Genomic DNA, 15,301 nt, shown 5'->3' on the forward strand with positions numbered 1-15,301 from the left:
GAATTATACATAAACTGAACTCAAATCGCACACAGTGACGTAACTGGTGCTCGAATAACCCCAAATTTATTTCGGTAATCAAAATATTGTAGTGTATTCGTCAACATTTCTATATATTTACCGCAGCGGTTCCCTAACTTATCCAGATTGCGCCACACTCGAAATGTCGCTTTACAAATATTTCACGTTTTGAAAACGATGGCTGCGTGCCTGTTTATACCAACATAGATTGAAACGAGATTGCATTGTTGAGAAACATTACCGCATTTCGTCATTTTCGTGGTGAATTCCGAGCAGTCTGTTTCACTCAGAATAAAAAAGTCATGTTCATATATAATAAGATGGTTACAATACGTCCTCTTTTAAGAGGATTTGTCCTCTTTTTTTATACTTTTTTGAAATGTCCTCGGAGGACGCCCAAATGTCCTCTTTTTAAAAAAAGTTTGGTTAAATATAGGGTAAAATTCGGACGAAATAAAGGAAATCAGTAATCAATAATGTTCTTTAGTCAACCGACCACGAATTGGGAAAAATTTACCATAATTTCAGGATTTTCTGAAAATTTTGAAAAACTCATCTTTTCAGATTTCCAAAATATGGCAACCCTAATATATAACCATGAACATGCAAATGGCATATATAATCTTGATTGCTTTTGCATCGATTATGGTTTAGGGATGTAGACGACAAAAAATCATCTATTTTTTCTGTAGAAGCAGCGTTATAAGATACGGTCGTCACTTAAATCAATTAGATGTTCTTCTTCTGCGGAAGATTGGTTGGTTCATTGCTTCCAGATGGTTCAACTACCCAACGATACGGATAAAATTATATTGATATTTCGGTAGCCTATACATATGGACTAATTGTGATATAATATAAAATAAATTTATAAATAATATTTCCGACATCAATACCATAATGCTGCGTTTTACTAAATAGTTAACGTCACAGCACATCAAAAAATGTGGTGGATGAATATCATTTGAGCATGTCAATCTGTCGTCACTCCGATATATGCTTATTTATCAGCTAGTGAAGCAGATGGACCCGTTTAGTTGTATATTCAGCATGTTCTATTACAAATATTTATGAAGGTCCTTCCATAATTCCAAAAAAGTTCAGCGGCAAACCTGAGAATCAATCTGTGACGGCGCACGGCTTGGGAATCGCTTGTCTAGGGGGTTGCAGTTGCAGCCCTCGGGCGCGGGATTATCAGACGCCAGCGATTCAGGTCACAGGATACACCAAGACATATCAAGTGGCGGTCAACATGCGACTGCGCAAAGTTCGCAGCTAAAAGATCGGCAGCGATAAAACCCGAAGAGGCCAACACTTATGTTTATCCCCCCATGGGGGATAGACGCTTTGGCGGTGGGGTTGACAAATTGCTGTTTCAACCCTGCTTATACGTTATGTGTAATCAGCCAGGCCATGGGTCTACCCAGCACCGTAACTGCCGCACCCCAAACCCCCCAATTGGGGGGAGGCGAGCTCGAAGGGGGCCCAAAATTATTTCGTGAATTACCATAAATTATAGAGTATTTTTTATATAATTTTTGCAACTTTTCAAAATTTTTTTCGCGCTAGGCACGATTTCAAGGTGCCAAATATCATGATTATTTGGTACTCTTCCCGCAAGAAAAGAACACGCAAGATTTTTAGAAATGTACATATCGGCGTTGGCCATTACCGCGACACGACGCACCAAGACATATACCGATTTAGGGCATATTACATGCGACTCCAAGAAGTGTGCCAGAACGATCGGCAGCGTAAAAACTTTGGCCGGAAAGGACTGCCCTTACGCTGACCGAAAACATCGTCATATATACAAAATACATATAGCTTTAATTGTCCATAGCCTAGGCGCCTAAATGACTGGCGCCGAATGTTCCTGTCTTGGCAATCTGAACCTCAGAAGACGAATTCCATCCCGCAGGGAACAACTATACGCCAGTGAAGAAAAACCAATTTGAAATCGTGTGCGTTAGTTAGGTATGTTTGCCCGGTTTTATATTTTTTGATGTAGCAGACAGGAGGTCACGAAATAACATCATGTAACGAAGTCATACCAACGGGTCCGCCCGCCGAAGATGTTTAATTATTATTTACGGGCCCTACAGTTTCTAAGACACTTCACTCAGCTCTACCAGTAAATCTAATAAAGTGAGCAGAGAGGACAAGAAAATGATAGCAATATATACGCAATTCCCGATCTTTGACCGATTTTATCATTAATTATGGAAAATTTTTGCGCTTCGCGCTGGGTCACTAAACTGCACGGCTAATTTCGTGGCAAAAGCGATCAACACCAATGGGGGAGGGGGTCGGTTAATCACCATATGGGAGCCCAACACCCAAGTTTTAGGGGGACCTGACGAAGTGCTGTTTCGTTCCTGCCAACGAGTATACGCCCGAAGATGTTTAATTATTATTGAGGGGTCCTACCTTTTCAAATACATCTCACTCCGCTATACCGGTAAATCTGATTACGTCAGCAGATAGGGGATAAAAATTGATAGCAATATATATGCAATCCCCGATGATACTGACCGATTCAATTATGAATTCTTGAAATTTTTCGCGCTTCGCGCGTCTAGGCGAGAGTGGAAGGCCCACAAAACGGCCCCCCAGAAGTCCGGTTTATCACCCTGTGGGGGGCCCAATACCAACGTTTTGGGGGGGGGGCTGACGAAGTGATGTTGCGGCCCTGGGTCTACCCTATGTTAGAGATATATAACGTGCTACAATCACGATGAATTCAACCTGACTGGGCCCTTTACAGTGGCTTTGTAGCTTACTAGCACTGCCGCCGTTACATGTTCCGGTTTTGATAGAGCATTGTCCGTAATATCAATTTTCACATTCGACAGCGAATTCTAGAGATGCTGTATAGTAACAGGTAAAATGTTGCATTGTCGGAATCCATGCGGTCAGGTTTTGTCACAATTCGCAGCAGTAATTACAAATGGTTCTATAAAATCCGATGTTCATTATTATACGGATGACACGCTAACATATGCTGCTATTGATGATGAATTAAAAAGCATCCGCTACCCATAATGAAGGTCTCCTGGGCTTGAATTGGGGCGTGGTGCGAATGCGATTTATCTACAATTGACGAATTACTGCTGCAGTAGCTTACACGCTTTCGCTTTCATAGCATACCGAAATTCGCAGATGTAGAAATCAGGCAAAGGTTGCGCCTGAAAAGCGTTTTGGCAATTTTGAGATTCTGGGCAACAGACGATTCAGAATTTCTTCTATAATAAGTAGGGCAAGTTTTTGCAACTTTTGCCACTTTTTTTACAGCTTCCGGCAGCTCCTAAATACTCGTAAGATATGTAGAATGATGTTTTAAGCGGTTTGAAGGAATTTTATAGTGCAACTTTTTGCAACTTTTGTCCATTTTTATTCATGCAACTTTTTGCAGCATTTTGCAACTTTTTCGATTTTTCATGAAAGTATTTTTGATTTTGGTGAAATACACGGCCAAATTCGACTGAAATGTGGTAAATAAGCACTGAAGTAACGCTCTTACGGGTATTTCGGGAGCTGAGCCGGAAAGGTGACCTTTTTTTTAGTCAATCAATAGAGAATGCGGATGAAAAACTGTATTTCGGGAGTGAAACTGGGAAGTTGACCTTTTATTTGAGTCAACCGAGAAAAATGTGGTCTTTTAGTGCAACTTTTGTGAAAAAATAAATGCAACTTTTTACTGCAACTTCTGTCAAAAATCAATGCAACTTTCCACGGCTTTAACTGCAACAAAAACTTGCCCTAATAATAACCATCGCATACATTAATGCCCGGGTGAAGCATCCTAGCACCATGGAGTTGACGGGTTTGTCTATAGTTTAGAACTCCTGCTTCATTTACAGTTTCACTTTCGAATGGCAGTAGAAACGTTTTGTTCACAGTTGCTTGAACAAGCGTTACGGAAAGTCAAGTCCCCCAATATAGCGTAGACCAGCGGTTGTAATAAAACGTACACCACATTATAATTACCCCGATTTCGCGCCACGGTCAAATTTAACGAGAGTCGTTGACCGAACAGCACCACTATAATTAACCGTTGATTTTCCATGGATCTTGAAGGCGCCAGCGAGGTAACAACCGAATGCGTGCTTCGTCACAATAACATTACAGTGGGTCAGTAGGTTGCCTCGAGTGTCGGGTGTCTGAACGGCGCAATAAAACGCTACATTATCACGTCATTATCAAGACAAATGCGACTGGTTAAGTTGAGTGAGATGCATTCATGATTATCAGAAATGCGCATGAAGCAGACTTGGACAACTAGAAAATTTCCAGCTTTTCCATATTCGATTAGAATTAGATTACTGGCATTTCGATCTAATTTAGTGAAATTAGACAACTAGAATTATCTAGCTGTCCGAGTCTGGCATGAAGCTTATTGCTATCTACAGTACACAGGTATTCGTTAAACCCGGCTACAACTCTCACGGCGACTACATTGATTCCTTCGAGACAACGCTGGGACATTTGTTACCATAGCGCCACAAAAATGCATCAATGTGTCACGATTAATAACTGCGAAGCTGGTACATGTATCACAGGAAGCAAAGCTGGGAACAAATGATATTTTTGTGCTTACTTGAATGCCAGATGGGCGAAAGAAAGATATTGCACTAAGACATCGAGACCTCTGTTTTCTTCATTCAGGAATTCACGCACCCACCTGCAATAAAATAACGATATAGATAAGCGAAAATTTATACAGCGCGAGTTCAATCGCCCAGTAGTATGAAATTTAACTTACAATAGCCCGACGGAAGGATCATTTTACAATAGAATCACATTCATAGCGAACTCATCCGCTAGACATGTCAGATGAAACACATTTTGTCTTTGACAATCGATAAATATCGAGAAATTAGGCCGACCATTAAAAGTCAATGTATTATAATTGAATTTGCAACCCGCTATTGTTTAGTAACCATCGCGTCTAGTCATGTAGATTTCACCTAACGAATGTAGTTAGATGATGCGCCCCAAGCTCTGATATAAGAGACAATTTCGTACTAAATCAAGTCTGCCCGAAACACAAAATCTTCGGTATAAGAATATTAATATGCATGATCAAGTTGCTAACAATATACCCAGTGGCGAAAAGGGCCTTTAATATGGAATCCCCTTTCTTCGATATGTCAGTTCACAAAAACTGCAGGAAATTCTCAATGATTGCAATACTGGCTTCGCAATACAAACATGAACGTGAACGCTCCTCTGTAGTAGGCCTACACTTCCCACTCTGCAGTTTACGGTGCATCAAACAGATGGATAAACAAACACTTTACCGTTCTTGTCAAAACAACGCAATAGCAGACTGTCAACTTTTAACACGGAGGTTTCAACTTTCAAGTCTTTGCAGTAAACCCTTTTTAGGGGTGCATTTGACGGCCGTTTACAATTCAGCGGCAGCGAGTTACGCACCGCTCAAGAATATGAAAATATAAATATGATACTTTCGGGGGCTATAGTGCCTTATCAAAGCAATATCGCTATTTACACATTTTGGACACCGGTGTGTTAAGTTGGGCTCAGCCATAATGATTCATATCTATTTTATTAAAATTATGTATGATGTCTGTATTGGTTTAAATTCGATAATTTGTGGGTTATTCTGTCTAGAGTGCAGACATACATGCATGAACTGTACAATTAAAATGCGTCATGTATTGTGCTGCCGCATCTCAAAAGTTTGAAACATAAGTAACGGAAGCGGTAATTGCATGTCTTGAGAGGTGGACTCACATTAAATGTTACAGATCTAGTGCAGAAGTCACAATTGCTATCGAGAAATTATAATAATTTAGACTTAGACGCAAAAAATTCAATATTATTGACCTCTAAAAGACCAGGTTACTTCTGTACTTGATATCATCAAGACAAAAGAATAACATTAATGTTCTACCTAGACCATGCTCCATACACTTGACTGCTCATTGCGTATTATATCGTATTGTAACTAGTTTTGTACAACGGTTTCAACTATATGGACCATCGACATTGGTATTCAACAGAGATGGAATCACCATTATCAGACAAACACAACAATATATTGACGACTTATTGCTAAAATACCTGTGTTGAGATAAACATTCAACTCATGTAGCTCTTTGTGAAACGCAAAATTATGAATGGACCTAAGATGACAGGCTTGGGAAATTTGTGTCAGACAACAATATTTACTATACTCAGTCAATCACGCGACTACTTTGTTCCTTGGAAATCTCGCATCGCTTGGAACGTTTATACGCTAATCTTTTCTCAGTGATACCCGATACGATCACAAAAGTGAATATCGCGTTACTGCCGTTGTTCCAACCCGAAGTTGCATCGTAAGTTTGGGCTGCACACAATTGTAGGAGTACGGATGTTAGTAATACATGGTGGCTTGGTGGCAGTGATAAGGGTAATGAATACTAAAATGTTAAGAATTAAATAGAACGGAACATGACAAGCAAAATTCCGTCATACACGCATCCACAGTATGCTATAGAAAATATAGCAGTAATATAGCGTTATGTATTGCGATTCAATAATCAGGCGGGTCATGCGATAGCAAAAATTCGCATGGTTCGTGACTAATTAACACTCATTCAAATATTATAGTCATCAGGTGCCCGATCAAATTGTGGGTTCCAGACATTGTGAGGAAATATTCGTCTGCAACTTCAGCGTATCCGCGCTGTCAATTCAATGTTGCAAATACAGAACTTCGGCCCTTCCCAGCATCTATTCACGGTACGCCTGTAACGCCTCTTAGCACACCGCAGTTTCAGTGGAACATCACCAGTTAAGCAAATCCATGGGTGGGGTGTGCATCAGGATAAAAGGCCCTTTCAGTTACTAAATTCTGCTCCCAGTCGTTCCAATGGGGGAAATGAGTCAAATACAGCGATCCTCACGGAGATAGAATCCACTGTATATCTCCATAGGAATATGACTCGCTTTCGCCCATTGGGAGGATGTGAAAGAACAATTTGATACTGAAAGCGTCGTGTACGTGATTTACACCATACGACAGGGTGAAAATGGCGAAATGCACGAAGTTCGCTTGCAGTGTGCACGTCGCGATGAAGCGAATGAAAACATGGCTCGACTTAAATTATAGGGAGGGGGCGTAAGCGAACACAAGTGATGGTGGTATTTCAGAAACCATTAGGTAGAGGGCTTAGAATGACATATTGTCGCAGGGGCCTAAAGACACGCTGTGAACGCGGTGGTGTCACATTGCATTAATTGGTATTTTTCGACATTCATTTGATAGCGCATAAAATGCACCTGGAGTATATGATAGGCTCAATCCTACTGCTTGTAACAGGGCACTGACGTATGTTTTGTTCTGTCGGTGCATTCGTCGGCGCAGTTGCCTCTATCAGTCGTACACTCCTATCGGAAACACTGCGTTTTCCCACTCGTGTACCGCCCCTGATATACGGGTGTGAATACACATTACACCCACGACACACGGAACCGAACCTACCTAAGACCTTGCTATAAATCGCGTGCAACATTTTAATCCAAATTATGCATGCAAATAGGAACGGACCTATCCCGGAAGATGTTTACCCTGTCCTTCATCGTCATTATGTAAGCGATGTTTCAAAAGCCTAGAACGAGAGTGGGCCGACCCCTATCAGAAAAGATAGCAATACCATTATTACAAGCTCGAAATAATAAAATCGTTGGTGACGGGGACCGTCAGTTATGAAAACTTGAGCAATCGCACATATGACATACAAATAGAACAATGCCACGCGTAAGAATGGGTCAACTGAAGTCAAGGCAAGGCCCCTTCGAGCCCGATTCGATTACGCCAGGGGCGGGCAACTTCTCCAGTCGACGGGCCGGATATAGGAAAATTAAGTACTTGGCCCGCGGGCCGGATTGCTGAATCTATACATTATTCGCCCATTCATGCACATGTACACGGAATAAATCGTATTTGATGAATGTATTTTACCGACAGCAATGTCATTTCAAAGCAATTTCTCGCCGATAATGACGAAGACAATGTGGACGAGAACAGCATTGTCATACAGGTGACGCCATATCTGCTTCTCTCAGATGCCAGTTTTATCAAATTTAATGCTCGACAAGCCGGTCAAATATCACTGTCAAATTGACTTTAGCCAAATGGAAAGTGTGACGTAGACCAGTTACACTGAGCCATGAGATTTGCTTATGTCACCACCATATAGGACACTATGGTGCAATCCTTAGTTAAGATTTCGAGGCGTTCGATAAGCCCGGTACCCCATCTTTACCAAGATATCAATTGATTCGGGTTGAGTAGGCCACATGGTAAATGCCGATAATGCAAGTCGTTTCGCTTCGACGAACTTACGCGTAAGCTCTGCACTTGCACGCTGCGCACACACGGATATAATGACATACAGTCACTAAAATTTGACGTTTAAGCAAGTAGTAAGGAATCTCGGCATACTGGGGACGCGGGCCCCATTATCATGTAAGACGCGAAACTGTCTGCGGGCCGTATGTTGCCCGCCTCTGGATTATGCAGATCACCATTCGAATCTATAGTCGAATCACAAAATTTTCCAATTCCGGTAATTCGTCAGTTCGTACGCATGACCAGGTAAATCTAGCCGAACATGAAACCATCGCTTCGTGCCATGAAAATCGCGCTCTGAATAGTGAATAGCCGCTATATATTTATCTCTGATGAACATATTTCTGAAAAAACTGGGTAATCTGGTAACAAAGAGGGCGATTACGTAACTACCTCGACTAATAATAAACAACAAAAATGCTAGAGCTGTGTACGTCGCCGAAGCTCAGCATGTGGTTTCAACAATAACAATGACTTACGACATAATGTAGGGGGCTATAGGCAAGTTCAAATACATATCTTTTCTGAGGCCACACTGAAAATGCAGCCAGTTACATACCATCCAATTATATTTCGTACCTATGGACCATGACTACATCGTATCACTTTGCGACCGTTAAGACGGCCGATAACTACCAGACCAGTGGTTCGCAAACTTTTCAGACACGCCCCCTTTATGATATTGAAAAATTCCGCGCGTCCCTTATTGTCATATCACAAAATGCACCAGGATGTAAGCAATCCCAACGGATAGTTTGATGGCATGGAAGGTTATGACTGTTAATGATAGAATTCTAAAATATGAAATTCAGACTATCCACAGAGCAAAAACTATGAATTGGAGGTAAATCGCGCCGAGCGCGAAAAATATTAAGTTGACCGCAGCTTCGCGCCCCCTTCATATGATTACTCGCCCGCCCCCAAGGGGGCGTGACCCCCAGTTTGTGAACCACTATACAAGACGGAAATTTCGCTCCATGCATATTGGTAGCTTGATGCAACATGTGCTTTGATGATCATAGTCATGTACGAATTTAGTTTCGAGAGACTCCGGAGGTGAAAATGAGGTATTGAAACTACATTTTGTTGTTGAAATAGTATTGAGATTGTCGGAGACGTATATTCTCGTTACTCAAAAAAATTGACTTTAATTTCGCGACTCGAATTATTACAACGAGAAAATGTTGCGCGCAGTCCTATTTTACAGCAAACAATACATTCATATTGTCATATTTATTCCACTGGAAGCTTTTCGACTGGCTCTCTTCAGCAGTGAACGCCAGTAAATGAGGTTAACCAAGTTCGAAATACAGAAAGAACTTTAATAATTTCCTATTTTAATAAGAAGCAAGGTGCGTGTACCTTACAAAGTTACGAGGAAACTCAACTTACCCGATATGATTCGTTCTCAGCGATATTTCTAGTTCCCGCAGCGTGTGCGTCGAGTTGGCAACACGCCTCCTGAACGACTTGTTTCTCCGCGAGGAATTGATGTAACCGAGCAAAATCTGGATGTAATAGCTGGGCGGGTTCTTCACCAAGACCTTTTCCTAAAAGCCATCAAGACGCGACTAAAATTGCTTTCTGATTTCAATGACATAATATCACACCGTTGGAGAATCGAACAACCTACAGCGACGACATAGGTTAATTTTAGAAACGGAAGCTTACAGCTACGCGACACGAGTGGGTGTAACGTAATCTACATCGGACATTATCATTATGCAATATGCATTAATATAGTGAATAGTGATTATACGTTACTAAATGAAAGGAACTCCTTCAGTGTTATGCGCTCAATAAGCGACTACTAAATATCAGTTTATGCTTGAATATTAGATCTCAAATCGGCAGGAGTAGTTACTAGTTATAATCGGAAATGTTATGTACCTTGTGCACTAGATACATATAAGGAAGGTAACGTAGATACGATCACTCATTGCGCTGTAATAGGCAGCCTCGAGTCCTCATAGTACAATTAGTCAGACTGTAACCAGCAGTTTGAAGTCGAATAGGCCCATTTGGCTCATGCTTTATTTTATTTAGATGATGAGTTCACGTCGGGTGTTTGCAAAAGGGTCAATCGCGGAAGGGCGCTGATCGCACACTTGTCATTGCTGGTTTTTCATCAAGATGATGATGAATCTATCAAGTCTTGCAAACATGATATTACGGTCACAATGAGCCAGTGATAAACTAAATGAATACTCAATGCGATGTAAGTTTGTTAGTTCAGGCGTGGAATCGAAATTGAAGATGGCAGTCATTTCTATTACCAAAGGATGTGACGTTAGTAAGGAGAATCGCGTACCCGGCTCGAATTCAAGAAGTTACTCGTGTCTTATAATCATTACGGCGAAAGCCTGATAAGTACGACAGAATAAACTATTGGCGGAAATGTGTACGTTTCAGGAATATTATAATTCCGGTTTGCTTTCGCACGACCCTCACGTCATATCCCACAAGAACAAAAGACCTTGGGCACTTCACATATTCTGCTGCAACAGCAACAATTTATTACGATAGGATTTTTTCTATTCCCGACTAGGTCGACAAATATTACACTAAGGTTACCAATTACCATGCGTCCTCCTTCAGGAGGATTTGTCCTCCATTTTGAGGTTTTTGAAAATGTCCTCCGAGGACGCATAAATGTCCTCTCATTTGGCAATTCATCCTTCTTTACAGCTTTTAGAGCTTAAGAGATCGTGGTTAGATTCGAGTGAAAATGGGCATAAATGACGCTTAATAGGAAATTCGTGGTTCGAACGAAAGGGACGATCTTTTTTTTAGTCAAAAACTGTATTTCTGGAGTTGAGCCGGAAAATTGACTTTTCTTTTTCTTTTTAGTCAGCCGACCACGAAGTGGGAAAAATTTACCATTTTTTAAAAATTTTCCTCCAAGTATTCTAAATTTGAAAATTTTGAAAAGGTACCCTCCTTTCCCGATTCCCAAATATGGTAACCCTATATTACACGGTGTTCTGTAGTGATCTTTCTCGAACTTATGTGACGCAGCTCTTGCAACATAAACTTCACGTGCAATAGTTGCAATAGTTACGTCACACCGCAGTCACGTTGGCAAGTGTGTCACTAGCCAAAATACAACACCGTGTGATCGCGCACTAAAGAAAACGACCAGGTGCTGAACGGAGAAATCCAAGATTCCTGCGACTCAGTAGCAAATCGCGCAGGCGCAAGATTCTATTCCCACCTTTGATCCCCCGGAAACTTTCATAACCTTCTCCAAAATCGACAATACTCCTCTCAATGCCATCCCTCGTTTTTAAACCGCGGCGCTTGCTTACGAAATAAAGCGTAATTTACGTTATAACATATTCTGAATCTGCATCATGGCGGAGCGAGATTACTTGTCAATACATCCCAGGCTAATGCAATGGGACAACCAGTAAGAGCAAGGCTCGCAAAATAGAACAATCTACTTGAATCTCGCAACACGCCAGCCCAGCACTGATAGAACGCGCTAATACCGCGCTTTTAACAAGGCACGGGCGAGTTACAACCGAAAAGAAAGGGAAATTGACATCTATGAAATATTCACAGCCTTGCTGAGTATTTGGACGACTTGCAAAATGCAGTACTAGAATGTAATCAGCGCCAACCTATCGATACAGATATGAATGCGTGGATATTGGATATCAGTCACCAAGACGGGGGCCAACGGGAATTCGGCGATGCATTAAATTTTAATCAAACGGATTACAATTACCGTACGCTACATGAACACTGTTGTAGATTTCCATAATTGCTATTATCGATGTATTGGTTACAAGAAATACATGTGCAACGAAATAGATGATGCAATTGATTCAGCTTGACTTCGCAAACCTGACCTCCTAGGGAGAAATCTTGTGGTATTTTACTGCAACAGAGGTAATTGAGACTACGCACGCTTTTGGCATAAATATGTAAATATATATTACATGTAACATATGGCATACCACAATACTGTAGCAAGATCGCACAATCAACTTAACCAGCATGCTGTAGAGTAGGAATATTGCGATCTGTTGATCGAATCGTGTAATATGAAACGGAAGGATCGGTATTCGAAGTATGTCTACTGGTCTAGCGAATTACTTCGCTCTTTGACAAAGCGCAGCCTTCAGAGTCACGCGCTGGTGACGTGTTGGGTTCAAGTTCTGACTCATGAGAATATGTCTACATTTCTCAACGATTCATCCTTCATCTCGAAAGACCTAAAGATGTTGATCACCGGAATATCATTACAAATTTGACATGACCCAGTAAAGAATAATCCTAAATACTTGATTTTTATACACGTCGAATGTGTTACATGTGCGTGTTACCACATTGCGTTTACCACCTACTTCAGCATTCAAGATTTGAACGCTAACGCATTCATTATTATGGCCGTCACAATATGGCCGTAACGTTGATACTTCTTAGATTTACTCAAACGCGAGTAACCCATTTAATATGCGAACTTTGCCGTGGCCACGGGGTTTATCGGCACTACCGTGGGTTTTCTATGAATCGCCAGCGATATGCTAAGTTTTGAAATGCGGTTTTCGATAATTTGCGGTCCCGTGTTCGAGGATAAAATTAGTCAACACCAAACACCGCCAAAGTGAATGGATCTTTACACTTTGAATATAAATGCAATAGACACTGCATGATGCGAGTGTGTCTAAAATAGTAATTAACACCGCAGATCTAATTGCAGGTACATTCCACTCTGTTAGCCTCCAGATGTCATGCAATTAAGCCAAGTTAAAACCCTTTCCATTAACAACACCCGAGAAAATATTAGAAACTACGCTATCGCCAGAGCGACTTCTAATTAAGCGCAACAGCAAAATGCCAATCACATGCAACCATAACGTTTCATCTGCAAGTTCATCATCACGACTTCGAATTAACAAGTACAAATCCACCTATAATCGTTTTAATCAATCTAGCGTATTTTAAACATGCTGAAGAAGTCAATTAGAGCGAATCAAGGCGGTTTAGTGAAGACGGATTACCTGGTCACAGATTAGCTCCCATTTCTTGTCATTATCGTATCCAGTGAGAACCTTGACTTTGTCTGGAGCAAGATTCATGGAACCCTGAAAAATAGGCAGGAAATCATTGCTGTGTGGTATAATCATATCAGAAACGTATTTATACGATACCGCATTCACAGATACTACTTTGCAATAAACACCTGTTCATTACATTCGAACTTGAACACCTCTCGCCACATGTGGATGCGATTGAATTGATATTATAGGGTACAATGTAGGAGCCCATTTCCTAATTCCGGATTAAAAGATAATGGATGAGGTTATAAACGCCGTGAAGATGCAATGAAAATCACTTTAACGGGGTGGTCGAATTTAAAATATACCATCAATAACATTTACTTCATAATTCAAATATACTAACTATATTAGATCCAAGTCTGGTTCATCATGGAAGCATGCAGGATGAGTTAGGAGCGAACGAGATTGTAACATACGTCACACGGCATGGAAAAGCTGCGCAAATGTAGGTAGGGTACCTGGGGAATATTTCAGTATCTCGCTGCAATAGAGTTCAATATCTCGCGAGGAGTGCTATCAACAGGTTATTTCACCGGGATATTCGGTGTCTCCTATAACCTAATACCGAGAGTGAAATATCATTCGTGGATCAGCACGGATTATTCTTGATTTGTGACTGCTAAATGATTTAAGCCTCAGACTATTGAAACTTACTTACCAGCACTTTGTCAAAGCGTGCATTTAGCTCCTTCTGGTCTGGCATGGGTAGCTTAATGGGAACATTATGCATCCGATGGTCGTGTGCACTAGGCACACTTTCAGAATTTCCCATGCTTTTTCAAAATCCTTTTCATGAATTTTTCGGAATGTAATAAAAGGTAATATTGCAACCAATGGGTAACACTGGCAACATGTGCTTCTGTGAACAGGTAACACATTACCGACGGCAAACAGTGTGAACCAACATAGGCGCGAGTAAGAATTGTACTGAAGATGGTAAAACTACTGTTTGCTAAGAAACATTTTGGTACGAAAAAGAGTATGACTATTGACTTATGTAGAGATTGGAACACCGCTAATCTTTGAAACATAGGTAACTCACGAAACATATTTTGTCTGATACGCAGAGAACAGGGAAACATGTTTACACCGTAGTATCCTCAGCACCTTGGTTTACTTGCGATTTAGGATCGATATACATACGTTCACATAACGCACTACCTTCAAGTCCACCAGACCCGGAAATACTACCATTTCTAGGTTTATCACCATGTCTACATCAGTCAATTGACACGAATACCATCCTCGAACATCCTACGACACTTCACATACGAATTGGCCTCCTTGAACTATCTACTATCTATTGACGATGCTTCATGGTCATCAGCTGTAGTGATGTTGCTGAACTGATAGCGAAGGTTACATTGCGTGATGAACGAACCACCAAGGTTCCACATTAAATACTTTCTACGGACACTACCAGGCTAAAAGCGAGTATTCTGAGAGAAATCACTATACCTGACACAGTCTACTCAAATACGAGCGTGCTTAGCCGTTTTTTGAATTCAATGTACGGCAGGAATGTGATTCACAGTTATTCACAACAAACGCTCGCTTTTGAGACGTCAAAATAAAATGATTACGTCACCCGTGTTCACACGGGTCAGGTGAGACGACAGGCCGAAGACTATATTGGTCGGTACCAGACAATTTAATCCTTGGGCGTAAGTGGCAATCTTTGCTTTCGAAGCAAGGATCGATCAAACAATCTTGAGGTCCTCTATAAATGGAGAATGGAGATACATCAGTCATACAATACACCAGGATACAAAACATGAATGTCATAGATAAGTGCAAGTGATACTCACCCACAGCCACACACGATCAAATCACGTCGTGGGCTTTC

The 15,301-nt window shown here is 41.0% G+C and overlaps 1 protein-coding gene across 3 annotated transcripts in view; it reads right to left on the minus strand.

Moving 5' to 3' along the window:
* LOC145455763 (formin-like protein 3) overlaps positions 1-14,851 on the minus strand; it is a 41,108-nt gene extending 26,257 nt beyond the window's left edge. The window contains exons 1-4 of one of the 3 annotated variants that reach the window (XM_080333756.1): positions 14,114-14,330; positions 13,396-13,479; positions 9,779-9,936; positions 4,622-4,705 (exon numbers count right to left, since the gene is read on the minus strand). In XM_080333756.1, coding sequence (XP_080189882.1) covers positions 4,622-4,705; positions 9,779-9,936; positions 13,396-13,479; positions 14,114-14,227 — 440 coding nt within the window. In that variant the 5' untranslated portion in view covers positions 14,228-14,330. Of the gene's footprint in view, positions 1-4,621; positions 4,706-9,778; positions 9,937-13,395; positions 13,480-14,113 lie in introns of all 3 variants that reach the window. The other 2 variants (XM_080333757.1, XM_080333758.1) reach the window with 2 other exon arrangements.
* Positions 14,852-15,301: the final 450 nt, after the last annotated feature.

This window comes from Botryllus schlosseri, chromosome 14 (genome assembly GCF_051294905.1).
Source record: "Botryllus schlosseri isolate E-star chromosome 14, Bs_hap1, whole genome shotgun sequence".
Classification (NCBI taxonomy): domain Eukaryota; kingdom Metazoa; phylum Chordata; class Ascidiacea; order Stolidobranchia; family Styelidae; genus Botryllus; species Botryllus schlosseri.